At 34.5% G+C, this 26,962-nt stretch overlaps 2 protein-coding genes across 6 annotated transcripts; one reads left to right on the top strand and one right to left on the bottom strand.

The window, feature by feature from the left end:
* Positions 1-6,257: 6,257 nt before the first annotated feature.
* Positions 6,258-11,897, bottom strand: LOC140982092 (UDP-xylose transporter 3-like). Of its 5 annotated transcripts, none has more exons than XM_073448524.1 (8): positions 11,741-11,897; positions 10,939-11,556; positions 9,380-9,564; positions 8,667-8,734; positions 7,878-8,010; positions 7,098-7,259; positions 6,752-7,027; positions 6,258-6,631 (listed from the first exon to the last, which is right to left on the bottom strand). In XM_073448524.1, exons 3-8 carry the CDS (start codon positions 9,500-9,502, stop codon positions 6,518-6,520), a joined length of 876 nt encoding a protein of 291 aa, XP_073304625.1. In that variant the 5' UTR covers positions 9,503-9,564; positions 10,939-11,556; positions 11,741-11,897; the 3' UTR covers positions 6,258-6,517. The 5 variants fall into 5 exon arrangements, with proteins under 5 accessions (XP_073304625.1, XP_073304609.1, XP_073304619.1 ...); XM_073448508.1 differs by having other exon boundaries at positions 11,259-11,556; positions 11,741-11,896; XM_073448518.1 differs by having other exon boundaries at positions 11,259-11,538; positions 11,741-11,896.
* A 7,331-nt stretch (positions 11,898-19,228) lies between these two features.
* Positions 19,229-26,687, top strand: LOC140982084 (uncharacterized). The gene is made up of 5 exons (XM_073448501.1): positions 19,229-20,126; positions 25,144-25,550; positions 25,706-25,893; positions 26,221-26,287; positions 26,370-26,687. Exons 1-5 carry the CDS (start codon positions 19,406-19,408, stop codon positions 26,409-26,411), a joined length of 1,425 nt encoding a protein of 474 aa, XP_073304602.1. The 5' UTR covers positions 19,229-19,405; the 3' UTR covers positions 26,412-26,687.
* The last annotated feature ends 275 nt before the right edge of the window (positions 26,688-26,962 follow it).

Below are 26,962 nucleotides of genomic sequence, written 5' to 3'. Positions count from 1 at the left end.
CAGCAACCAAGTCTTGTACGAGTTCGAACGGAATTCCTCCCGCAAGTTCCTCACATTTTAATCCAAAGAAGAGAAAAGTAAGAGGGTTTTTTATTTTTATATCATTTCTATTAAATTTGCACACTTATAATTCATTTTAAGTGTACAAATTTATATTTATATTTATCAAAAACACACTTAAAAGAACTATACGTGTTTAAATTCTATATAAACATTATTCAAATTTATATTTAATATATATATCAAAAACACACTTAAAAGAACTATAAGTGTTTAAATTCTATGTAAACATTGTTCATCAAAAACACACTTATAATTCTTTTAAGTGGGCTTAGTAACTTTTTTAAAATAAAATAATAATTTACGTATGTCTTTGAAAATTTAATCGGCATGATATATTCGTTTCTATTTGTTATAAGAATCCTTGAAAAATTTTGTTATTTGATAATAGTTATAATATTTGAAATGCACTGTAATGATTCGAATTAGAAATTCCAAAGAGATTCCGATATTTGATATATGTTTTGTTTAGGTCCTGATGCGGTTGGATATAATAATCGTTCATTTGGCCTCACCCTTTAGAGGAGTAACATATAGGGGACTGATCAGTAAATCATGAAATGAGATGATTTTCAGTGCTATGTTTGTATTTTGTTCGTATTCGATTCAACATGTTTATTATTGAAATTATGATAATGTATTCGTATAATTATAACCTTGATATTTGTTATACACGATCGACCCCCATTTACTGAATATTTCCCCAAATATTCACCTCTTACATTATCATCCCACATAAGAACGAGGAACAAATCGAAGATAAAGAACACGAATATTTTTGGGGATGGTGATGAAACCAATCCAATTCAATATCAGTCTTGTTATTTTGTCTTGTAGCTATATTATCGTGTTTTACGCTTTCGCATTTCGTCTTAATCGCATTGTAAATACGATTATTGATTTATGTAATAGACTGGCTTTTGGCTATTTGATGTACTACGTGCCTTGTTGTATACGATTTTAAATAGTTAAACAACACCGATGGCACATCTCGATTTCGGGACTTGACAAGATGACCAGCTAGACCCAAACCCTCTGCAAATCATTCTTGCTAGTCAATCTGAGAATGTTAAAAGCAATGATGGCTTCCTACTTGGGAATGATGAGGAAATTACTAATGACTCACCTTTCAAGCCTCTTCTATCTCAGATTGAGTCTGTTTAAACATATGGGAAATTTTGAAGCCATGCACTTTGCCCACACTTCTTTTTTGAGTATTTTAGGCTTCAACACTACAAGAAAAGTGGCTTTCCGCAGCACATCATCAACAGCGTGCATTAAAAGCACGCTGCGAGTAGTACTTTTAACGACGTGCATCAATATGTGCGCTGTTAATATTGTTGCACTTGACAGAAATAACGGCGTGTAGTAAAAGCACGCTGCGGAAAGTAATATCCGCAGCGTGCATTTATGTGTGCTGTAAATATTATATATTTTCCGCAGCGTGCTTTTAATGTGCGCCGTTAATAACATATACATTAACGGCGTGCATAAAAAGCACGCTGCGGAAAGTAATATTATATACTATCCGCAGCGTGCAATAATGTGCGCTGTTAATATTCTATGCATTCACGGCGTGCATTAAAAGCACGCTGTTGAAAATACGTGAATTTTTAAATTAGCGACGGTTTTGGTAAGACCGTCGCTAATTTAAATTGCGACGGTTTTATAAGCCGTCGCTATATTTAGAGACGGTATACAATAAACCGTCGCCGATTTAAAATAGACGACGGTTTAATAAATCACCGTCGCCGATTTAAAATCGGCTACGGTTTAATAAATCACCGTCGCTTATAGCGAATGTTTCTATTAAACTGTCGCTAATAGTCGTAAATCAGCGACAATTATATTTAAACCGTCGCTAATGGCGACGGTTTAACGCAAAACTGTCGCTAATAGTCGCAAATTGTCTATAAATATCCGATTTCCGTTCCACTTTTCTCACACCACTTCACAACACTTACAACTTTTCTCTCTTATGCGTTTTTAATTCCGGTTTAGGAACATTTTTTTTTCAATTTTTGATTAATTTTTTAAGTGTTTGTTAAGATATCATAGTTGTATTGTAATTTTTTCTAAAATTTATTAAATTATAAAATTAATTTTATTTTTATTTTTACGCAAAATATAGCGACAGTTTACAATGTAAACCGTCACTAAATGTAGCGACGGTTTACAATGTAAACAGTCACTAAATGTAGCGACGGTTTAAAAATCGTCGCTAATTTTAAACATCGTCGTTAACTTAGCGACGGATTATAAACTGTCGCTAATTTAGCGACGGCGTCTTTGGTTTTTAACTGTCGCTCGCTAATTTTAAACATCGTCGTTAACTTAGCGACGGATTATAAACTGTCGCTAATTTAGCGACGGCGTCTTTGGTTTTTAACCGTCGCTAATTAGCGACGGTTGTGTCAAAAACCGTCGCTAATATTTAGATTTTTTTGAATATTAACAGCGTACATTGCACGCTGCGGATAGTTGTATTAACAGCGTACATATGCATGTCGTTGATAATAGTATTAACAGCGTGCGCATGCACGCTGCGGATAATCTTGAACTTTCAACAGCTTGCAATTGCACAGCGTGCAATGTGCGCCACGGAAAGAGTATTTGCGCACTGCGAAAAGCCATTTTTGTTGTAGTGCAAGTTCTCAACTATCTATCTTATCTATTACACAATGACTCAATGTGTGCTCTCCAGTTTGACAAATTAAGTTACCAAACACCTCCGCTTGTTGTTATTCTTATCTGGTCAACTTACAAGAGTTCAGCAACAAGTTAATGCCCCGATAGATCACATGCAATCAATTATGGGCAGCCAGCTACAGGAAATCATGGACTTCATGAAGTATGGTGATGCCAAAACGGGAGAAGTTCGTAATAAGCTAGATGAGAATAAGTGCAGACAAGAGGAAGAGATAAAGAAAAGAAAGGAAGAAGATAGTAGAAAATGAGTAGTAATGGAAGCTCTATATAATATAGAATATAGGATTTGTAGATAGGAAATTTAAGTGTAACATGATTTATATTCTTTCTATAATATATCTTTGTAACAATGTCATTCAATGAAATATATTATTTTTTTCTGAAATATGGCTAAGTGTTGACATACGTCTCGATATATTGTAGTGAGTTTAGCAATTTAGTTTTGCCATCATAAAAAAGAGAGAAATTTTTTGGTTGAAAATATCTTCATTTTGATGATAACAAACAATATCAAGTTGTTGCAGGCTTCATCTACCATTTCCATGTATCCATAGGTTTCTAGTTGGACACCATGAATTCTATCCGAATAGCCTAATCTTCAAGATCTTGCTGGACTGCATAATCAGATATCCATACTAAAGTTGGACTGCATATCTATCTGCTTAATCAAGCTGCTTCCAAGACTCTATATAAAGTTCTAATGCATATTGATTTCTAGCTAGTATACTTGCACATCCAGTTGCATACTAGCTCAACTTATCAGAAGATCGGTGAACAAATTAGGCACATTATCCGACATCTCTAATTATTCAAAAACGTATCATAATGGGACAAAGGCAAGCACATTCTTTTCGATCTCATGAAACAACTTCCAGAATCTGTTTATGTAATTTTTGGATACATGCCAAGTTGTATTTATAGTGGTATATTATGAAGGAAAGAAAAAGAGAAAATACAACTTGCTTATATGTCGGCCATCAGGACAAGTATCTGTTTGTTCAAGATTTGGCCGTTTAAGAAGTTTGTGTACTTAAAGGCATTATTCAAGATTGAAAAACATTAACGAATATTTTATAATATGCCTTAACAAGATTATCAATATGTCTTAAGGCAAGCTTTTCTGTCTTATCTAATCATCAATGATCAATATGTATTGCACAACCAACTCAAGTTGCTCAAGCCATTTGTTCAGAGTTGTGTTTTGTTCCTATCTTAACATAGGATTCAATTGACATTTTGAATCTGTATTGTGTATAAGATACTAAGAGTTTCAACATAGGCATTGGATAAGTTCTAATTGGAGTGAGTTTGTACAAGGAGTTGTATAACCAAAGCCTTTTAATGGATTTCTTCCTTAAGTTGTAGAAGAAGAGACGTACAAAGATATTGTTTTCGAGCTTTCATATATCTTGTGTCCTTTATTTCCAGTCGTTTACCTTCTGTGTGTTTCTATATATATGTCTTGTTTCATCATTAAAAAACTATTTAATTGAATGTATATCATATTACCAGTCCAATCGGATTTCCACACTTGAAAAAAAAATTTCAGTTATCTAGCTACATCTAGCCGATCAAGAAACATGAATTAACAGCTAACAATTGTTGATGTACGCTCAAGTTTAAAAAATGTAAGTAGTTAATTCACTCCTTCTTTAACTCTTTCTTCGATCTTGACAATATATTTTATATGCACTTGTTAATATTTGAATAATTTTGTTGAGTATTTAGACTCACCGTGCTTAGATGGTACATGCGAGAATGATGTTGATAATGGACAAGCGATGAAATAGTTCTGAGAGGCAAGATGATTGCATGAAATGACACCCATCTAAGAACCTTTCATCGCTTAGGATTTCCTTAAGGTTTGTCACTTTTATTTGTTTCATGATTAGGTGCACAATATGTGATGTTTTTATGATGTCTATTGAATAGTTGAATAAGGGCTCAAATTTGGTTTTCGTTTGAGAATACATGATTAGACATATGAGATTTGATATTGAAAATAAATATGTTTGATATGTGTTAATTTATGTTCGAGTTGTTTTGGATTAATTTTTATGACATAATGATGTTTTAAAAGTTATGGTATGTGTATGAATGCATTTTGACATTGTAAGTTAATGAAAATCAATGTTCTTTTCTAAGGTTCCGGACATAACCCAAAGCTCTAGGGCTTTGTCTTTTGGGCGCTGGGGCATCGTCATGGCGATAGGCCATACCCACAGCGCTGTGGGATAGGGACGCTGTCCCTATTGCCTGGCAAAAAAAATTATATTTGTATGTTTGGCATCGATATGACAGAGAAAAATGATCTCATTTTATTATATTATTATAAATATTTTACAAATATATGATATTTGACTGTATAATTTATCTATTGAGATATTTAGTATAAAGAGTATGATATTTATTTATCAAAATATATTATTTAAATAAATATAAATTTATTTTAAAATTTTAATCAGTAAATAACTTTGAAAAGTAAAAGCGTGTACCTAGCAAATTAATAACAGTAATCGAATTTTAAAAGTAATTTAAGATAAGAGTAAAATTGATGTTTTAACTAGACAATATATCAGTTAAGTCATTTAAATTTTGATTTTGACAATTTATTAATAATTTATATACCTAGATAATTTTAAATCTATATATAATCTTACATAAGTTTCAAATACTAATCTACGTAAAAAATCAGACATTCCAATATTCAATTTTCAGATAAAAAATTTTTTTTTTTGAAAGGCAGATAAATTTTTTTTAAGACAGTGAAAAGAACACAAAACCAAAAAAAATTAGCTATAGCTTCAAAACTCCAAGTAGCAATTCCAAAATAATTATTTTCAATTTGAGAAACCCAATGTAGAAAGGCCCAATGACACTTTTTAAATCCCTAAAATAACTTCCGACATATAAATTTTTTTCCTGTCGAAGGGGATGAGCTTTTGTGATGGCTATTACATGGAGTTTGTTACTATGAAACTAATAATGAACCCTTTTTTAGATATGGATCCTACTTCTAAATATATAGAAAAGAATTTTCACTAATTTCATGAATGATGGAAATTTTGGTTAATTTATTTTTATAAAAAATGAAAGTTGCCTATATTATATCTATAACTGGATATTACGTCTTTCATAGGAACTTGAATAACACTACAGTTTTAAAGCCAAGGAAATTGCTGAACTCCTGTTTTAAATAATTTTTATCTATCAGTAGTATTCTCCAAAATTTGTAGCACTCTACTGTTAAGATTTGAGTAGTCGATGGGATATTTTGTTTTTTAACATTGATCCAAGATTATTTTGCAAATTTACTCACGATCGGTTGGGGTGAATATGTTTTTAATATTTCATATGTTTTGGAAAAACATCACATTATTATTAAAAAATGACTTTAAGGGCCGAATTTTTTTAATTATCATCGGTACGGCCCTGATCGAATGTCATCAGAATTACCTGACGAACAATTTTATCCAACACAAGAAACGAAATCAATAGTTTCTTTATAATAATAATAATATGTTATCGTAATGACATACAAAACTGCAACTAGAAAAGACATGTCCCTTGAGCTATTGTGCTACGTCATTACAAAACTGCAACTAGAAAAGACATGTCCCTTGAGCTATTGTGCTACTAAATAGAATTTGTATTCTGTTAAAATACAATCTGCGACATGCGAAACACTGAAAAGCGACATCTTCATCACTTATATAAACAACATGAATGAATGGATACGGAGGAAATTTTATGCCTGCAGGTCCTTGTTTGAATTCCATCCTGGACCTCTTCCCACACCATCTGTCAAGATACTACCGCCATTCTCGACATTTAAGAGTGGGTCTAACTCAGGTTCCTTAGCCTTAAACACAGATATTGTAAATGAGCATCAAAATTTACAGATATTGTAAATGAGCATCAAAATTTTCTCCAATATAACCAAATTTGAGTTTACAATAAAAAATAGAGAAAGGTTAAGCACCTGCAATAAATGTGCCGCTGCTTCAGCCATCGCCTTTTGCTGGTTCTCGATAGTGCAATGATAAGAGTACGATATCATGCCAACTATAGCAATCAAGATCCCTAAAATGTTTTGCCAGCTAAAGGGGTCTTGTAGAAGTAAGTAGCCGAAGGTTAAAACAAGGCAGGTTTTCAGATGCCCTAGGACCTGATAAGTTACAGGTGATGTCTTTCCAATTACCAGAAAGGTACTGAAGTTCACGGAAACTGATATCAAGCAGGAAAGAACAATAAACTCCTGTCATAAAATACTCAAGGAGTTATGTAATGTGGAATATCTAAAAGCTGGAGAAGAGATTGGAACTTACCAGCACTTGGGGAGTGTAATTGAAAGCAAATACATTCTTATTTGTCAAGATTCCATCTAGAAATGGACCAGCAATGAACAGAGTCATTGCCTGATAAGGACTAGATTGATACAAGAGTTGAGTTGAAGAAACCTTGAACTTATTTTGAATGGTATTAGTCATCTGTGGATATTGAAGTTAAGATCCCAAAATGACTTAGACGAAATACATGAGAACCAAGATGCTGAAAATTCAGTGATATAACAACGAAAGAGATATTAGAATTATCTTCACTGGACTAATCATACAACTGAAGCTTAAGGGCATGTTACTAAAGTTGCAAAAACACATAATAATGTGCAGGGTGCCCCGATGTCTAGATGTGGGGCACAAGGTAATAAGAACTCCTTATCAAAGCAAGGCCTTCTAAGGCATCATATTGTAGAATTTGGATGTGAATAAAATTTAAAAAGCATCCAATATATACTCTATAAAGTATAAACTAGTCAATAAGATTATAAAATAAGACCTGTAAGAGAATATGAAAAACTATTATGTTATGTTTCTCCTCGGTGAATCAATCAAATTTAAGACGCTCTTTTGAAGTCTGAAAGAGTGCAAAGAAGCAAGTCAGCCAAAGAACGAGCTTCACGAAAGGGCTGCTCTGGACATGCGCCTAAGCATGGGGACTACACTTCGGTGCACCCTGTGCATAGGCACACACCTAGTGTGGTTTCAATATCTTGGCAACGGGAATCTCGAGGATAAGAAAAATAAGCTCAATAAAAAATCCGAGGATACAATTTGGGCAACACAAGTCGTCATAACTGCAAGTAGAGACAAGATGGAACCCAAGGCATTGAGCTGCAGATCAGTCACTGTAGCAATTCCAACACCCACGAGAAGAAAAGCAAGAGAGAGCTGGACATTCCTACTGCGAATAGCAATCAAGACAAAATAAGTAGTAAACATTAAAATCTTATAATCATGAACTTGGCAATATAAACTTGAAGTATACCAAGCTAAAGTTGTGAAAAAGCTTGGCAAGTTAAATCTTGACTGCGACAGAGGAAATTGAAAGAGCACCAGATATTTCTAAAATTAAACCATGGATAACTGATGTTTTACTTTGAGAGGTGTATTGATAAAAAAAAATTAAACATAGCCTATCAAAATCCGCTCCCATGCCAAGAATAAATGATAAACGAACAAGCAAATTTTCGAATGAACCATATGCCATTGGTCAACAGAGCTATTCTTACAACATCTCAACTAACGCCTTATCTCTTAAAGGTGTTGGACCACAATACAGATAACCTATACGAGTCCTTATTGACTCAAAAATTCTGGTCTACACGAATACCATTGGCAACTAACAACTATCTCAATCTTCGCCAGAACATTCCCTCCAACCATCATTTCTGAAAATATTTACTCGAATTTTCTTTATGATGAACTAAAACCCAATTAATTATGAACAGTAGAAGGGAGACTTATATAACTAAGAAAGAATAAGGCATAAAAATGAGGTATCTGATCATCATATAAGCTAACGGGATGAATCAACTATCAAATTACACTAACAGTAACCTGAAAAATTTTCTGAAGAACAGAGTCTGTAGGAGGACAGTGCAAGGAATGATTGCCAACTTCGTCATCTGCAATTCAGAATCCCAAGAAAAATATTTAGAAAGTATAATTACTTGCAATATTGCAAAATATTTGGAATTACATAGCTCCAAATATGAATGTCACTGCAGATAACTGCTCAATAAGTATCTCAAACACAAAGCTAGTTTAACATATTCGTCTTTAAAAGACTAATCTATTTGTAATAATCAATCAACTGCCAAAATGAAAAGGAAATTAAAATAATGGAAAAAAAACTAATAAATAGAAATCAAGGCAGCTAGGTACTTTCCAAAAACTAAAAGTTGCATGCTTGCATAATCCTTTTCCTATCAGGCAACTACTATGAGGTACAAGAAGCTATAAAGGTTTCCCCTAAGTAGCTTGGACTCTTCTACTTGACATCTATACTTCACTAGCTCCAACAGCTGTGGACAGAGTATATTAACGTGATCTTCAAATATGAACAACAGTCTTTCGCAATTCATTTTTTTAATTGATACAGAACGTTGAGCTCGAGGTACTTCAACTGCCTTCAGCGAAATTTGGACCTACCTTGAGTGGTAAACTTACAGAGAATTCTTTCTTCTAAAAGAAGATAAATAATAAGCTAATAATTACTATCCAAACCTAGTGGACTGAAAATTTCGATAAAGAAGGCAACTCAGATTAACCTGATAGAAACCAACAGAATTGAAACCAAGGCTAAGATTCAGAAGTCCAATTGAGGTACCATTAAGAATTCCAAATCCCATAACAGCTCTTGGATCAAAAGGCTTGTGCTCAAACCATTTCATCCACAGAGCTACATGAAGAGAGCAAAAAGTGACAAGAAGATGCCAGCTTGTCAAGGTAGTAGCTGAGGGAGCACAATCAAGGTAAAGAACCAAAGTTAATGACTTCAACAATTGTTATGAAGAATTAAAACCAGAGTAATTAGGAAAATCAAGAGATAAACGAGAGTGATGTGGCTAAGTCATAATGACTTTCCATCATACCAGACCAATAGGAATATTTAATGCACAAACTCAACAAATTAACAAGGTAAAAGGTTCTCAAATTGAGGTTTGACAAGGTTTGTACATATTACTTTTAGAGTATCATCTGCAGATTGCGAGTATAAAGCGTCTTCCACGAAAGAACTTCCTTCAAAGCAACATTAAAGTAATGAAATTCCCAGCAACAATTTACATCCTCGTCATTAACTAATTATGAAGTTTACTCAAATAACAAATGTTACCTGCTCATGAAATTAAGTTTTTTTTTACTACAAATTCATGAAACGGGATACAATGATATGGCAGATGCTGAAAGAGGAGAAAGTTACAGCTCAAGTGAATGCGAGCAACAGGGGGTACTTAAATGAATCATGATAAGGCAAGCCGTAATGGGAAATAATATGAGACAGCATCCGAAATATTCATAATTGAGCTAAAAGCATGTGGCAAAAGTAAACAGACTCACCAAAACCCACCACCTTAAAAATATATAAAATCAGAGCCCTGGAGTAAAATATATTAATAGCATCGAAGTAATATGAATACAACTTTCAGGATAATATAGCCAATATAATACTTTAAATTTGTCAAGATAGTTAAATCATAGAGATGGCCACAGAAAAACATAACACCACCACTCATGACCCACCAACTCATGTACCTAGGGAATATAGATAATCAAGTGAATGACTTTAAAAATATAGGTGCATAGCTCAATTTCTGTTAACATTGATACCAAGTTGCATAGGAAAAAAATCAACTTGATATGTCTATATGTAATAGAATAACCATAACATCGAAATCAATTGCCTGCTCGGATTCACTTGCAGCTTATTCCCTGCTTTGAAAATTTTCCTTTTGAAATATAAAGTAACTCTTTGTTGATTCACCCATCGCCATTGGATTACAGCCAACAGAAAGCAAAGTCTTCAAAGTTGATGTATAAACATCACTTACGAAGAAAAAATTAATTTTTTCCCTTCTCGAGATGGCAGATTTTGTGCTTTATAAAAGCTTTCTGTCTTTTTCTGGGCCAAATAAAGGTATACAATCAACTTATGTTAAGTTTTGTACTGCAGTGTCGTCTTAATAAAAACCATCATTTGTTCTTCCAACGAAATCATAAAAACAGTAATGCACTTTTAATTCAAAAAACATTGTAATTTCTAGATTCCATGACTCATTATTCAACCAAATATAAAATGCAGTTGCGACAGCAAATTATTAGATCATACATTGAGCAGGTTATTCCAGTTGTCATCAGCCAAGTATCATCTTCAATCTTCCAATTCCATTTTCAACATAACCATACAACCGTCCCTAGATTATTAAAAAATATCACAGTACAAATTACATCGTAATTGCTCACCAAATTAATAATTCACTCGATTAACTGTGTGTAGCTATGAGTCGAACAACCACAATGATGAAAGTACAATATCAGAAAAACACAAAATCAATTTCAAAACGGAGCATTAACAGCAGCCCAATATGCCTGGATAAGCAAAGAAACACGTAACAGGCACAAAAATGAATTACTCCCAGAACCTCTCACCGAAAGTGAAACCAAGAGTGCTAATGAGCGCCTTGTTGCAAATCACAATGGACACGGATGAAACCACAGAGAGGCTAAGCGCTCCAATTGTTCCCAGCTGATACCGCTGGCCTTCGCTCATCTTTACGTTCACAGCTTCTGATCTAAATCTTCAATATTTATTCATCAAATACCATACGTTGCCGGAAAAAGCTCGCCTCCAAGATCATGAATGCTTATTATTTCAGTCAGTCATACAAATCAACCAAAATCCAGACGAAAATCCGCGAGTCCAGCTAAACTGAATAGAATAAAGAATCTAAACAAAAAGGAAAAAGTTGAGAAATACTCATTAACATCAGAAAAAAGACAGCAAAAGCAAGGAAAAACATGAAATTCACACATTTATACCCTAGATCTGCTTCATCACACGAACAAAAGCAGCATTACACATTTTATATATTGAAGCAGGTATACAAAAGTCGATGTGCAATTGTACTCACATAGAGCGGACTAAAGAGTAGCTTGAAAATGACTCTGATCACTGATATCGAAGATATGTGCGTTTGTAAATGGAATCTCGTCAATTTTTTTCCGTGAGAGAACAAAATTATGATTTAAAGAACAAAATAAGCATCTGTCTGTGTATGTAGATTTATAGATGGATATATATAGGTTGTGTGTGTGCGTGTATTTTGTGGAGAAGTGTGGAGTAATTGGGGGCCACTAAGTGTTAATAAAAAAATAGAAATGGAAGATATTTGTTAAATTCGTTTTTGAATTCGAGACTTTGTTCTAAGTTTGCGATTTTGGAATCAAATAAACTTAGAGATATAAACGAATCAAGTCGCTCGATTCGGTAAAAAACTCGTTCGAGATCGTTAAACTTATCGAGTCGAGCTCTAGCTCGATGTCAAGCTCAAGCCGATAGCAAGTTTAAAGATAATCGTAAGTTTAAGGATATTCGGCTCATAAGCTCTCGAGCTTGGTTAATTTTTTGAGTGTAAGTGTACAATAATTTGCATTGTCCCATTTAGAAATTTAAGTGTAGGTGAAGAGATTGGAAAACTATAAAATGATAAGCATACCTTTTAAATACACATATCTCGTTTCATTTTTTGATGAAGAATGTTCAACGATTTTGAAAACGAGTTGTTTAATGAGCTTGAAAACAATGCCCATTTAACGAGCCAAGCTCAATTCAGACCCGTTAAACATGATAAACAAACTATTAAAGAGTCGAGCTCGTGATATTCGCGAGCTTAATAATTTTAAAACGAGCCGAGCTCAAACTCCAAGATAAAAGTTCGAATCGAGCTCGACCTGAGCTCTACATAACTTAAACAAGTCGAGCTTGAACTTGATACTCTTCGACTCGACTCAACTCGTTTACATCAAAATAGAAATTATGAGTCAACCTGATAAATATTTTAATTTAATAGGTCTGAAAAATTGCGAAAGGCGAGTTAAGAGTTAATTAAATTGGTTGACCATCTCAAGCTAATCATGTGGGGTGTGGCATATTGCTTGGAAATTGAAGGTTTCATTGTATTTATTAAAATTAATTTAGGTTGATAAATGATTGCTTCATATTTATTTATACATTAAATAACTAAAATGCAAGGGATTCAAATATTACCTTATAATGTTTATGTTGGCACGAGCCAAAGTTAATCTTCCGAATATCTCATATTATCAATCTAACAAATTTGATATACAAACGCGACGTGAATTCTTGACAAATAATTTATGGTTTTAGCAACTCAAGCCTCGACAAATTGTTACCAATCCAACTAAGCTCATGGAATCCCTTTTACCCATATGATGTCCCTAACCTATCATTGAGTTGCTCAGGGTGGTCGAATTATTGAAATAGGAGAATGTTTAACTAATACGATCATGAGTTTGATTTCCTATGTCGACACCTTCTCAGATGAGTTTGTCATACACGGTTTATTCAGTGCGATTTAACTGACTAACGTAATCATTTACCCAAAACATTTACATTGCATGGTGTAACTATTAAAGTGCACGTGTATGGTGTGTAAACATGGACTGAGCTGCGCAGCCTGGAATTGTGAAACATTACCCAAATTTCTAATCTCCACCACGGTTCACAATTTTGGAACCGTCTAATATTTCGTTGAATTAAGTGCTCTTAATTTAAATCTTGTTTGCAAGAACTTCTTTGCCAAAATTGTCAACAAAAATATCAATATAAATATATTTTCAAACATTTTAAATGGTGATTTAATATTGATGGAAATATATTTTTATTTGTTTCTACAATTACAGGAGTTAAAGAGATATGGTTGAGATGTTTAATTTTAATGTAATTATTGATACGTTGAAAAAGTAATACTTTCACTTATTTTAAAATCAACATCGATGAGAAAAAAATATACAAGGCTTCTCAAATATTCAATTTTATGTAGCTAATATTTCATTTATTAGAGTAAGTGTCCAGCGAGTCAACTTGTGGCTTATGTTTTATTGACTTTTATGTAAAAATAATCTTTATTTTAATAATATTTTACGGTTCTATCCAATTATGACATTTACTTTATCTGCATATCCATGCAAGTTGCATTGGTAAAGTAATTGAATATGAAAAAAGTATCATGATGTCTCTATCTCAATGTAAGATCATGAAATTTATTAGGAAGTGTACCGTATATTCTCAACAGGTTTTTAGTCGAATCAACAGAATAAAAATAAAGATAAGTGTCATTTGAACTTGAGACTAACATATATTATGTAAACGACATGTTATCGGTAAGGGCAAGGAGATGTTTATCAATACAAATGAGTGATCATATGATAATGAATTGAACAATCATCTCTCGTACTGTCCAAGTGGTTATCACTTATCAAGCGGAATAATCTGTGGTTATGGTTGTACAAAATTATTCCTTTAACCCAGGACAACGTAGAAGCTCTATATGCTAGCATGTACTTTGATCTGTTTACCGACTCCATTGACGGTCATCAGGTGATGAGATTGAGTGTAGTTTTGAAATATGTAGGAGCCAATATATTGTATTCTGGGATTTACCGTTTGCCTACGGGTGAAGATATCTTATGTGATTTCATGAGTTAATAGTACAAAGAGTCTCTGGCCAGAGCAAGACATTTGCTTTAGGGAAAGCAGTTTTTCTAGTTGCATATACCATGCCATTGTTTATTACTTAAAGATACATCACATCATTATCGAATTCATTTACAATTTTCGATGTACCAATGGTTGCAGATTTGATCAGGATATATGAGTTGAAGGGATCATACTGTACGCTAACTATAACTGAAGGTTCTTACAGGCATTATCAGTGATAAGTATAGGATCATGGGTGATGCTGCTAGACGCTCTTACCATAATCTAAAGGATGCAATCAGACTTGAGTTCTGACATTGTTAATCAAACGGTTGATGAAAAGAATGAGGCTAATTAGGATAAGCACGGATAAAAATCAATGTTATTCTGAATCACATGAAGTTGTGAACTCGTGACTAGTTGTATCTCTGAATCATTGAAGGTCACACAAGTATTGTATTCTGTGTTACCGTTGAGAAAGTCAAGTTCAAAGAATTGAATTTGGAGACTATAATTTTAAAGGAATCAAATAAATTGCTTATAAAAGAGTTTATAAGTGGATTCCATGTAATGGAAGTTGTGAAAATTAGCTTAACCGTTAATTTAGTGAGGAGAGTGGAACTGCCTATTCTGGTAAAGAGTTCACAAAACTGACAGCTGCAAAAAATGATTAAGTGGAAATTTTGATATTGTAAATTTGAAATTTTCACTATATGAACAAGATTTGTATCTTAGGTATATTGACGATGTCAGATCTTTGATCAGGGTTGTAATGAGTTCACAACTATTTATTTAGTGAATTTAGAATCTGTTAATTAAATAATAATGTTAGTAATGGTGACTGCTATATGTACATAACTCTCATTAAATATTCTAGAGGAGTCTCGAATTTATTAATTAATCAAAAATTAATTAATAATTAAATAATAGTTATTTAATTTTACATATATGTCTATATATGTACATATGCGTATATGTATGTATAGAGCGGAATTCCTAATATGATCAAGAATAAAAACTTATAAATATTTCATTAAAAATCATATGAAATAACACAAGTTTTACACACAAATTTTGGCAGACAAAATTTTTTTTCTCTTCTCATCTCTCAAGTAAATTTCGACCACCTTAGTTTTTTCACAAAGAAAATTAGGATAACTTCCAAGGCCACATCGTCGTCGGATTTATGAAATTCCGACGATTTATTCTAGGCGCAAAATTGTTTAAGATTTTTAATGCGATATAAACAAGGAATGCAGTCTTCGATCGTGTACTTGATTAGGCTATCAAAAGAAGAAGATCCGGTAATCTCATACTGGTTTGGTGTCCAATGTTGAATACACAAAGTTAAACAAATCTAAACACCATATGATTGAATCATACGACACCCAAAGAACGTTTCATATGTCCAAAAAACGATAACGTAATCCAACTGTATGCAAATCTAAGGAAAATGAAAAATGACTAATTAAATGGTTTTAATGGCATGAATTAATTATGATGTGCATGATTACACGTTTCAAATATGGTTTTCTATTAGAATGCATAAAACTATGTTTAAAGGTTATTCGAGACGCGATCGAGGAACGAAGACCGGGGACCATAGAAGGGAAAATATTTTTATTAAATAATTATTTTTAATTGTTTAATGTGTGGTGTATTTTAAATGGAATTTTCGAAAAAGAGATGCTTTGAGGTGTTTTTATACGCCGAGTCGTATTTTAAACCGGTAATCGAATTTCGATAAAAATAAGGACTTTTTGAGAACTCGGCTAATAATTTCACAAACTTTCCTAAAAAAAATATTTTAAATAATAACTAATGGGCTTAATGAGCCTATTATACTAGGTTAATGGGCCTAAGCTTGCACCATGTGTTTTAATTAGAATAAAAAGCCAAAAATCCTCCCCAAAATCCACCATAACGCACACCTCACCCTAGATTGCAAGGACTCTTCTTCAGCAACACAGCACACACGACATGAAAAATTGTGAGAGGAAAGTCAAGTTTTTGAAGGAAAATTCAGCAAGGGTCCATCTCCGCCAACGTTCCTCGCATCACAAGTTGTTTTTCGTGCGTAAAATACGCAAAAGCATGTCTTAATCTTTTTTTCCCATCTATCACACCATATTATATGTTTGATGCATGTTTGCATGAAAAATATGATACTCTACCTTTTATTTTCGTTTTTATGGCTTTATATGCATAAAAGCAAAGTTTTCTTTTTTAAAAATTCTTCCTAATGATGCACAAAGGGGCTATCATGGTAGGAGAACTTGAAGGGATGTTTTTTCACACGTTTAAGGACCCTTAGGAGCATGTTTGAAGGCTGGAAAAGGAGGGCAACTAGGTTGAACCAAAAATTTTATTTTATGTGGACTAGGGTTTCGGCTAGGGCACCCTTGAGAGCCACGGCCTTAGCTGCTACTAGAGAGTGATCAGGAGACCTAAGGGGGCTGTGTGATGGTCCTAGGGTGGCTACACAAGGGTTGGTTCGAAGGCTAGGGATATTGTGTGAGGTTAGGGAGTCGCTCACACCTTGTGGTCGGGTTTGAGGGTCTGGGGTTTATAGGTCTTTTAAGCTCGGTCTAGTAGGATCCCTAGGGTTCGGACATGGTCCTAGGATTGTCAGCTAGGGTCTGGTTGGGCTGGTTATTGGCTAGGGCCGAAGGGGTGCAAGGTTGGGAGGCTAGGTTTTGTTCAAGTTAGAGCAGAATTTTTCAGCATCTTTCTAGGCTTGTTCAAGTGTTATAATTGGCTTGTTTTTGGATTGTATATGGTATAGTTGGGTTTATTAAGCTATGGTTCAAGTTTGGTCAAGTTTCGAGTCCATACGAGTCAAAACCGGGATATAGGTATATGTTTAAATACGAATTGAGAAATTAGTCGAGAAGCTTAAGTTTACGTTTAAGAAATATTTATGGGAGTCTTTTAGGACTGAGCGCTTATCGTTTTACCAAAAGCTATAGCTGGTGGTAATGGTGCAACTCAAATCTTTTAAACCGCACAGCAGCTCAAGCACCACGGTTCGATCGCTCTTCCAGCAGGGACAAATATTGCACCCAACAATCTATATCTCAATAATTGCACTCATTGCAATCAATAGGAATCGAACCTGTGACCTTGGCTCTGATACCAATTGTAGTGCCCCGAGCACTTGCCGCTTTACCAAAAGCTATAGCTGGTGGTAATGGTGCAACTCAAATCTTTTAAACTGCACAGCAGCTCAAGCACCATGATTCGATCGCTCTTCCAGCAGGGACAATTGTTGCACCCAACATGTCTTTTAAGGTGTTATATTAAGTTTGGATGGATTTAGGTCGTCATTTTAAGTTCTAAGGATAAATTGGGAAAGTTAGGGTTTCAAGTACAAAATGGTCATTTTACACCAGAAAAAAATGTTAGACGTCTTGGCAGTGACTTGAATGCTGTAATAAATGTTAAAATATTTATTTTAAATGTTTATGGAATTTTATGGTAGAACGTTAATGCTAAAAAACGTGTTGTATGCTTGGTTTAAAAGAAAATGATTTATATATGCATGAATTTTTATAAGTGATGGAAATATGAAAAGTAGAAGGAGGTGAATTGATTGTGACTAATACGATGATATGTAAGGCCAATGCTCAATTGAAGGGTGAGATTGTCGTTGATGTCCCAGCCGCCTGGTACCATGGTAATACGTAGATAGATCCATCGACTTATAGCTAATACGAAAGTCACAATCGATGATCTAAATTCAATAAAAAGTGAAACACATACGTATATGATAAAAAAGAAAAAGTGTATGATGAAAGGAAAAACATTTAAGTTTATAATATTTATGAAAAGCTATTTTCTTAAAAGTATTTTCACTGTTACTTGTGAATGTATATGTATTACTTGCTATTACGATTAAGGTTTGATGAGTCAATAGACTTACTATGTGTGATCGATGCAGGTGAGCTTGATATTGATTGAGGACTGGATGGTTGAACTAGCTGGACTGAAGGTGCACACAACCTGAGGACCGTCGCTAGTTTTCCACAAATAAAATTATGCTTATGATTTATGATTACTCAAAGATTTTATAACTTATATGCTTTTGAGAGGATGTTAGAGTTATGTTTATTTTGGAAATAATATTAGCTTAGGATTGGTTGACGTTTACGATTTTATGTTTTAAATGTATTCTTTTGGATTTTCAAATAATAGTTGGTTGTGTTATTTTTAAATGGTGCAAAATATTTATATAAATATGTATGTGGTTTGGCCGAATAGATGGTAAAGGAAAAAAAATTTAGTATATTTAAAAAAACAACGAATAGTGGACGTTTCATTTTGAATTTGAAGGTTAACTATTTTTGACAACTAAGAGAGTGTTTGACAGGTATCATAAGCTCTAAAAAACAGCTATAAGTTGTTTTAGAGCTTATAAGCTCTCATGGTTTGTTTTGTAAAAAAAGTTACAAACAACTTATAAGTTGTCAAATAACATGTTTGACCTCTTATAACTTGTTTTTAAAAAATTCGGGATACCTCACCTTTTTTTAAAAAAAATTATTTTATATTTCATTTCTCCAAATTTTTTTTAATATTTTTTTAAATCTTCATTTTATCGTCAGTTCTTAAATCATTCACCACTTTATCACTTTGTTTTTTTTAATTAAATTTAAAATATGATTTTGTTTTATCTTTATAAGATATAAAAAACAAAAATGTTACTATTTTATTGGGTAAATTATCAACTACAATTTTTTTAATTAACATTTTATTTACATATATTAAAAATAATATTAAATATTTTTTCTCCTAAAGAACATAAATATTTATAAATATAAATATAAAATAGATAAAAAAATTTTTTGTTTCTTCTTGAAAACGGTGTCGTGTATGGTTACCATTGAGAAGTGTTTTTCTAGTACACCAAAATATTTAGAGAGCCCAATTTTACAATTATTTTTGTTATTTTTCCAACTGAAACAGATTGGATTCAAATTGCATTCGACACGATTCCCAGCAAACAACGATACCAAAATAATCCCTCGTTTCGATTTTATCTTCAAATCAGGGTTTGCACGCTTTATCATCCTCCGGCATGGATATTGATCCCGATATCTCGAATTGGATCCTCGATTTCCTCCTCAGACAACCTTTAGAAGATCGCACGCTCAATACCCTGCTTCGCACTCTTCCTCTCCCGAACGATAAACCAAACCTTAAGATATCACTTCTGTTAAGGAAACTCGATTCTGATGTGTTACGTAATTCAGTTTCCGAAAGTGCTCTCGAAGTCTTGGAGCGACTCGAAGAACTCTTATTCCAACGAGGAATTGAAGAGGTTGCAGACGAAATGAAGCGTGCCTACTGCGCGGTGGCTGTTGAATGTACGGTGAGGTATCTAGCCAATGAGAATTGTGGGGAGATTAATGGGAAGTTCATGTTTTTTGAGGCGGTGAAGAGGGTGTGGAGGGGAAGGGTTGGGAGAATGGAAAGATTGTTTGGGAAGGGAGGATTGGGTTCGGAAGAGTTGTGGGGTTGGAAGGATGAAATGGAGGCTGCGGTGTGGGAGGATGGTGCTTGCGATAATGTTTTGAAGAGGAGTAAGATGGTTAATGCGGTTGAGGCTGTTAGTGTTTATATAAGACAAGAGAGGGAGAGAATGGGCCCTTCTTTTATTGAGTTGGTGGCGCAGAGATTGAAGGATGACGAGGTTCTGAAGGAAGTGCTACTAATGGGTGGAAGTGATCCGATTGCTGAAAATCAAGAAACTTCTCATTACATTGAACGGAATACAGATGCTGGAGTACCCAGTAACGGTAATTTATAGTCGTTCAGTCAGTAAATTCTGTAATTAGTAAGTGACATTGGAGAGATCACAGGTAAACAGGAATTCTTTGGTGACTCTTTACTAAGAATCATAGCTAATAATTATCTCTTTGGGGGCCTGCATGGTTAATCGAAAAAGTTAGGCTTGCAAACTGATTATAGAACCTTTGTTTATAAACTTGTTTTAACCATGTTTATGCTATTAAAGTTTCTCCTGCATGCGAAAGATTTCTACTGATAACCTGACTGGTAATTTAGCCGTTTCTTGTTTTTTTTTATAATCAAATGCTTTCGTTTAGATATTATAGAGAAGCTGAAAGGAGGTGACCATTTAGTCTTTTTTAGAACGTTTTTCCCATACAAGGAGCAGAACCCTGACAGAAAAAGGTGTTCTGCAAAAGTATAATGTCATGAAAACTTTATTGGGACGTGGGAGAACTTCATTTGATTAGGTTGAGATGTCGGTTTGGACGATGCAGCATAATGGGGTTGATGTTGAATCTGACGATGTCTCATCTACTTAAAATTTTTCCTTGGCACTCCTCACCTCCGGCGAAAACTCTACCCGGAAGTCTTTGTCAATCATCTGTGGCACTTGATCAATTGCCATCCATCATAATGTGGCGACATTTTACCGCTGCAGACTTCATAACTGTCAATATTTTCATCATCATGCAGTTTTCATTTGCATCTTTCATCATACCACATTCCGACCATGATCTCTTCAATCCGATTAAAGTGGAAAACACATTTTTCTACTTATACCAATTAATAGCTTGCGAAGTGTGAATCTATCTTATGTTATAAAAAGGTAGAGTTACACGTCCGTTGTCAACGGGAAGAAGTTGTGTGATGCGAAAAGTAATGTGTTGCCCAGCTCAATATGCTGATGTTTTACCTGACTTATGGCTCAGTTAGTAATGGGTTGTACTCTATTAATGGCAAAAAAACTAACCAAATTTATAAGAATTTTTCCCGACAAATAAAGTATCGCATCTTCCCTTATTTTTCTCTGGAATGAAGGCAACTCAAAGTATCAATTTTATTTTCAATATTCAGGTTTTATCATTTTGTTGCTCTCGTTGAGTGATGATTCAGGGGTTGTGAATTCAATCTATTTTCTCCTGCATTAACAAAGATATGCAATAGAGGTTAGATTGGTGAGAAAAATCCAAGTATTTTGTTCTCAAATTTGTTAAATACTGCATAAGAGATGGATCTCCTAGAGCCGTGGCAGTCCGAATTGCAGAATTTCGATTTTGTTGCTGAAGCAGGATTGTTTATCTGTAACAGTCCTCCAAAGATCAATTAAATGCTGCATCATTGCCCCAATGAAGATAACACCACGAGAACTCGACTGTGCAGTAACTGAAAGATGTTGCTAAGTAAACATGTTTTGAAGATCATTCATCTGCAGCGTCGATTCACGATGAAGAAAGCACTGCTGTATCGCTCTTATCCGAACCACTACCAAACAAATTAATAAATATGCATAATTAAACTTGATAATAACAATTAAACAACGGAACCAAATAATTTAATTATCTTACAACCCAAACGAAAAAAGAACAATAATCGCAGTCTTAAACATTAATACAACCAATATCGAATCATAGTCATGCACGAGAATAGTAGAAACCAAATAAAACCTCCACTGGATCACCACCGAAAACCAACTGCACTAGCCGCTGCCCTGGCCGAACGAACCTTACAACCTAAAACTTGCTCCGTGGAAAGGGGTGTCTAAGATGAAAACAAGGACGTGGACGACAATCGTCCAATACTATAATGTAAGAAGTGGTTTAAAACTTGGGCTAGGCGGCCGCCTAGGCGCCGCTTGACTGCACCGAAAAGGTTCTAGGCGGCCAGCTGCCAGCCTATGCGGCAAGGGCGCCTAGGCGCTCTTAGGCGGCCCGAGGCGGTTCAAGGCGGGCCTAGACGTTTAAAGTTTTTTTGGGAAATTTGTTTTGGGCTTTTAATTTTTGAAAGCCGAATTAAACTAGAACATGACGTAAGAAAGAATTTTAAGCTCGTGCTTTTAATTTTTTTGGATTGAAAGCCCAATTAAAACCACGATTTGTTGTCTTGCGCTTGCCCTAACACGCCACTCTCATCTTTTTGTCTATTTACTTCTGCACACATAACAAAATCGAACCAGACCCTAAAGGTAATTTTTTTCTTTATTTTGATTTCTTTTGCATTGCCTATTATTCTGATCCGCCTTAAGTAGGAGGAATGAACCAGGTGTCAATTGGATTTTAACAAAGTTTGGGCTGAAATTTAGTTTAAGAACCATTACAAGTCTCTTGATATCGTAAAATCCGCCTCGCGACGCCTAGTCCCCGTTTAGGCGGCCTAGGCTCTAGGCTCTAATCTGGCCCCCGACTAGCGCTTAGCGAATTTTAGAACTATGTGTAAGAGTATATAAACTGATATGATGTATGTGAAATACCATATGCTCGGATATCAAGGATCAAGTCAAGAATCTCATGCTCAGTCTAGAGGCGCTTGGGTGTGTAGTCTCTGATCTGCCCAAGACATGTTTTGCTCCTACATTCATCATCAAGCCGTGTACCTACAATGTCCAGGGTCATCGGAGATCGCGGGTCCCGTTGGACACTGTAGCTCTCGATACCCACCGTCCACAATACAAAGCAGGACCGAGCTTCCCAACAAACGAGATATATCTCAAAAGATATCAGGCCCAATGTGATATGCCATGCATAATACGTCAAAGCATTAAAACATATATCATCATATACTAGATAAATATGCAGCATATAAGTGTGCATACTACGCTTGAATATCTCAGTCAGTACATCACGTACATCTCTGAAGCAATATGACAGAAAGTCTACTCGTCTGAACCTAGACAATACCAATATACTGAAATTACTATCAAGCAAGATCCAGAATCACTAAACATGCTTTAAAGTTCTTCCTAATGATCCTTAAATTTTTATATAAAGTTTTAGGATTATATATGCGTACATCGTCAGCACTCTAATGACGTCTCGATCTGCATGTTCTGGTTTACCGACCCTTCCTTGAGTCAACACTAGCTCCGAAGCTTCCCGCCACTAAACTGCCCTATAAACTAGCTAAAGACCTAAGGGATATGGCTAGAATTTGAGAAAGAAGCTGAGGAAAAACGGTGTAGGAAACAAATGAAATCAACTTTTATTTATAGGCTGCGTCCGGATTAGTTCAGAAGATCCGAACTCAATCTTATCTGCCACGTGTCATAATCTCATTCGTTTAGTTGGATTTCTCTGGATAATATAATTTGAAGTATATTGGATGATCTATTTTAAATTCAGTGCATACCAACATGTTGATCTCCAATTAATCAATTCCTTAATAATGTTTAATTAACAACTATTTAATCATGTCTTAATCAGTACTTCATTCAAATAAGGATTTGGGTTGTTACAACCACAGAGAACAACTATACATTCTTGAAATTTCTTGATGACACTTCAACGAGATTTCCAAAATCTCATGAATTAAATAATTTCTGGATGTTTTACTAAGAATATGCACACAATTAGATTAAAAAAAAGGAGGGGATAAAGATCAAATCAAGGATTGGGATCAAAATACCAAATTGACAATGTAATTACGTCAGATAGCTGCTCTAAATTCCAAGCTATAATTCACTGCAACTATACATGTCACATTGTTAGTGGCTCTACTGAAATAGGAATTGATTATAGCAAAGTTGAATGGAGGTACTAGGTGTTATATGTGGCATCATTTTCTCATTTGGGTTTTGTCATCAAGTTTGTAACTATAGGCTCCACAGGGTTTAACGATTGGATTCTTGAAAAAATAAGCGAGCAGATTTGAATTCATGTGTTGCAGTAGAGTCAAGTGCAAGGGGTTTGTTGTACTTCAGGTGTAGAGGTGATAGTTGTGAAGCTTTCATGACAGGGAAATTGGAATGCCTGAAGAACTTGTGTTCGGAAGTGTGTTTGCACTTGTTTCATGTTCTCTTTTTCGTATGCCTGCATGTGTCGGTTGTTGTCTGTGAGTTTGTTGGTTTGTTTGTGTTTACTTGTATAGTTTTCCATTTTAAGGTTTATAGTTGTTTCTTCAAGGGATAAAGGATTGATGCGAGCATGTAATTGGTTGCCCAATATATACATGTTTGGCCCATCTTATGGCCCAGTTAGGTATTTGTTGTACCTCATTAACACGAAATGTAATCACACGCATAAGAATTTTTCCACCAAAAAAAGTATCTTCTTTCCTCAATTATTTATGGACTGAAGGCCACTCGAAGTGCCAATTTATTTTCAATTTTTAGGTTCTATCTTTCCAGATAATAGCATCTTGTTGATAGGAATCACCTTAATATAATTTGTGGCAAGGAAAGAATCAATGTAGTGAATCCTAACTGTGGAAGTTGAGAATGAATCTTTCTATTCAATTAGGTTGGTTGAGGTGATGGGATTATGAATGATAAATTATGCAGTGACTATTAAAGTGATTAGATATCATAAGAATTATTTACAGATAAATAATACTATTTGTCGTGCAGATGATTATGTTTGGGAGAATTAATATGCTTAAATGGAAAGTTAAGAAAGTTAATATCTTAATCCCCAAGCAATATCATCCCCACCACCAATTCGATTTCTCATGTAGAGCCAGTTACCCTTGTTCATTTTTATGAGCATATCATTTGTCTGCTGATGGATATATTTCACCCTTTACATTTTGCTTTTATTCTTCGTACTTTGTGGCTCACTTGAATGGGAAGCAGAAAACTAGAATTTGTGTGACTGGGTGAAGTTAAATAGAAACAGTTTATTTACACTCTTACGGATTTTCAGGAAATATCTTACATTTCTATTTTTCATTAAAAACACAAAATGGTACCAAATGGTTTTTTCAAGTTTAAATAAAATGTATTGCCTTTGTGTGGCTTCTGCAAATCCAATCCCAGATCTAATGATTACAGTTTCCATATTTTAAAGCAATTGCTTTGTTTTGTGTTTATAGATGTTCAAAAAGGAAAATTTCAGCCCCAAAACATGCTTGCTGGTTTTAATCGTTCCAGAGGAGTGAAAATTGCTGATTCTAATTCAACTAAAACAGGAAAATCATATAGAAACTATAAATTACCACGTAGTTCGGAAGTTAATAGAGTTCGGGAAGCTCTGGAGTCGAGCTCATTGGAACTCCAAGCAGTTGTGAAGGATCCACTTCCTGATGCATTACGACTTGCAGAAAGTATCTCGAACATGGCAGGGCAGAGTATGAGTCATGATCCCATGGAAGTGGAGCATGTTGAAGCTAACCTTTTTGTTGTGGATGGTGCTGGAGTTGTTCATGGTAATGGATGTACTGTGGATAATATGCATAGACCAAGTTTGATGAAACGAAACAGCTCTGCCCGTACGCATGAGGTAAGTAACTTTGGCTTATTGTTTTATGTACTTCATTTGTTGTCGTGACCCGAACTTTTTAGTTTTTCAAGTTGATGGAGAAAAAGTTATGTTGCATTCTATTATTTTAGTTTATGTGCAGTGTCATGTCTCCTTATTATTTGCGAATCTCGCAGTGGGAGGATTCAATTCATGATTCCCGTGGAGACTCAGAAGAAGACGGGGTTAGGCTTCAGTTACCTAGCCCAAGGACGATACGTGTTTCTCCTCTCAACAAATATGAAATCAAAACTTTTAAAAAGAGGAGGAAAGTTAGGAAATGGAGTCCTTTGGAAGAAGACACTTTGAGGACAGGAGTAGAGAAGTATGCCCTATGATTTTTTATTCATATAGTATATCCATATATATTGTTTCTTATTGTTGTTCTCTAGACCCACCTTTATCTTGTAATTCTTGTTAAGAAACCCGTTATATAGCATAAACACATCTAAGTGTTGAGGCATTTCTAATGGCTATGATAGTTATGAACTGAGAAATTTCTCTGCAAGATGCTTCCTATTATGTGCCATTTTTGTTTGAGTTCTCATTTGTTTTTTCTATTTTACTTCCCTAAACTCGGTTCACTTCAAGTCTTGTAACATATGAATTTACCATGAATTATGTGCTAATTCATATTTACCATATCCTGAAGGTATGGAAAAGGAAACTGGAAGGTCATCCTAACTGTCTACCATGACATGTTTGAAGATCGGACCGAGGTAAGTCTGCTGTGCTGTGGCTTATTACTATATTTGATTTCTTACCTTCATTTACCCTAGGTATTGAAATTGGTTTCTTCAGGTTGATTTGAAGGACAAGTGGAGAAACTTAACACGCTACTGAGAACTTTAGAAAGCTTCTCATGTAAACCGTAAAGGCGTGGCTATCGGACATTAGTTATTTTGACAGAAAGCATGTTCATATGGTTAGTGAAGTACTAGTGGAATTGTATACGATGCCAATCTTACAGATATAATTTATTGGTAGTTGTATATTGTGTACTGTAAAATTATCTACCGCAGTCTCCTTGTGTAATTGCATGTTTGTCTTCAACAGACTTTTGTTTTTTTAATTGTAAATTATGATTTTATTTAGGAGATGATGCAAGGTTACTGATTGTATGATTTTTTCAAATTGGCGGCCTCATTTTTCTGTTACTCCTGAAAATATACTCTCTTGACTTTGTCTTTTGGGGGAATTTGTTCCTAAATGAAGTAGTGATGAGGTTTAGCTGAACCTTCTAATCATATTCTCCAGATCTTTTGACATCAAAGGGCTATGAAGTTCTTCAAAATTTTACAAAATTCCACCTGATGTGAGACTTCTTGTTCTATCTTTATTCCATTATAATATGCTTATAAATTATAAAAAATTCTGGTTAGGAAAAACAAATG

Source organism: Primulina huaijiensis, chromosome 1, assembly GCF_012295235.1.
Source record: "Primulina huaijiensis isolate GDHJ02 chromosome 1, ASM1229523v2, whole genome shotgun sequence".
NCBI lineage: Eukaryota > Viridiplantae > Streptophyta > Magnoliopsida > Lamiales > Gesneriaceae > Primulina > Primulina huaijiensis.
Note: the sequence above shows the minus strand (reverse complement) of the source record. Positions and strands in the feature narration are given on the sequence as shown.

What these genes read in the sequence shown, in the direction of transcription:
- LOC140982092 (XM_073448508.1), bottom strand. Translation starts at nt 11,379, where the DNA reads ATGAGCGAAGGCCAGCGGTATCAGCTGGGAACAATTGGAGCGCTTAGC. An exon ending in TTCTTCAGAAAATTTTTCAG is followed by an intron (nt 8,011 to 8,666) that starts GTTACTGTTAGT and finishes TGCTATTCGCAG; the next exon opens with TAGGAATGTCCAGCTCTCTC. An exon ending in CGACTTGTGTTGCCCAAATT is followed by an intron (nt 7,260 to 7,877) that starts GTATCCTCGGAT and finishes CAATATCCACAG; the next exon opens with ATGACTAATACCATTCAAAA.
- LOC140982084 (XM_073448501.1), top strand. Translation starts at nt 19,406, where the DNA reads ATGGATATTGATCCCGATATCTCGAATTGGATCCTCGATTTCCTCCTC. An exon ending in TGCTGGAGTACCCAGTAACG is followed by an intron (nt 20,127 to 25,143) that starts GTAATTTATAGT and finishes TTGTGTTTATAG; the next exon opens with ATGTTCAAAAAGGAAAATTT. An exon ending in TGTTTGAAGATCGGACCGAG is followed by an intron (nt 26,288 to 26,369) that starts GTAAGTCTGCTG and finishes TGGTTTCTTCAG; the next exon opens with GTTGATTTGAAGGACAAGTG.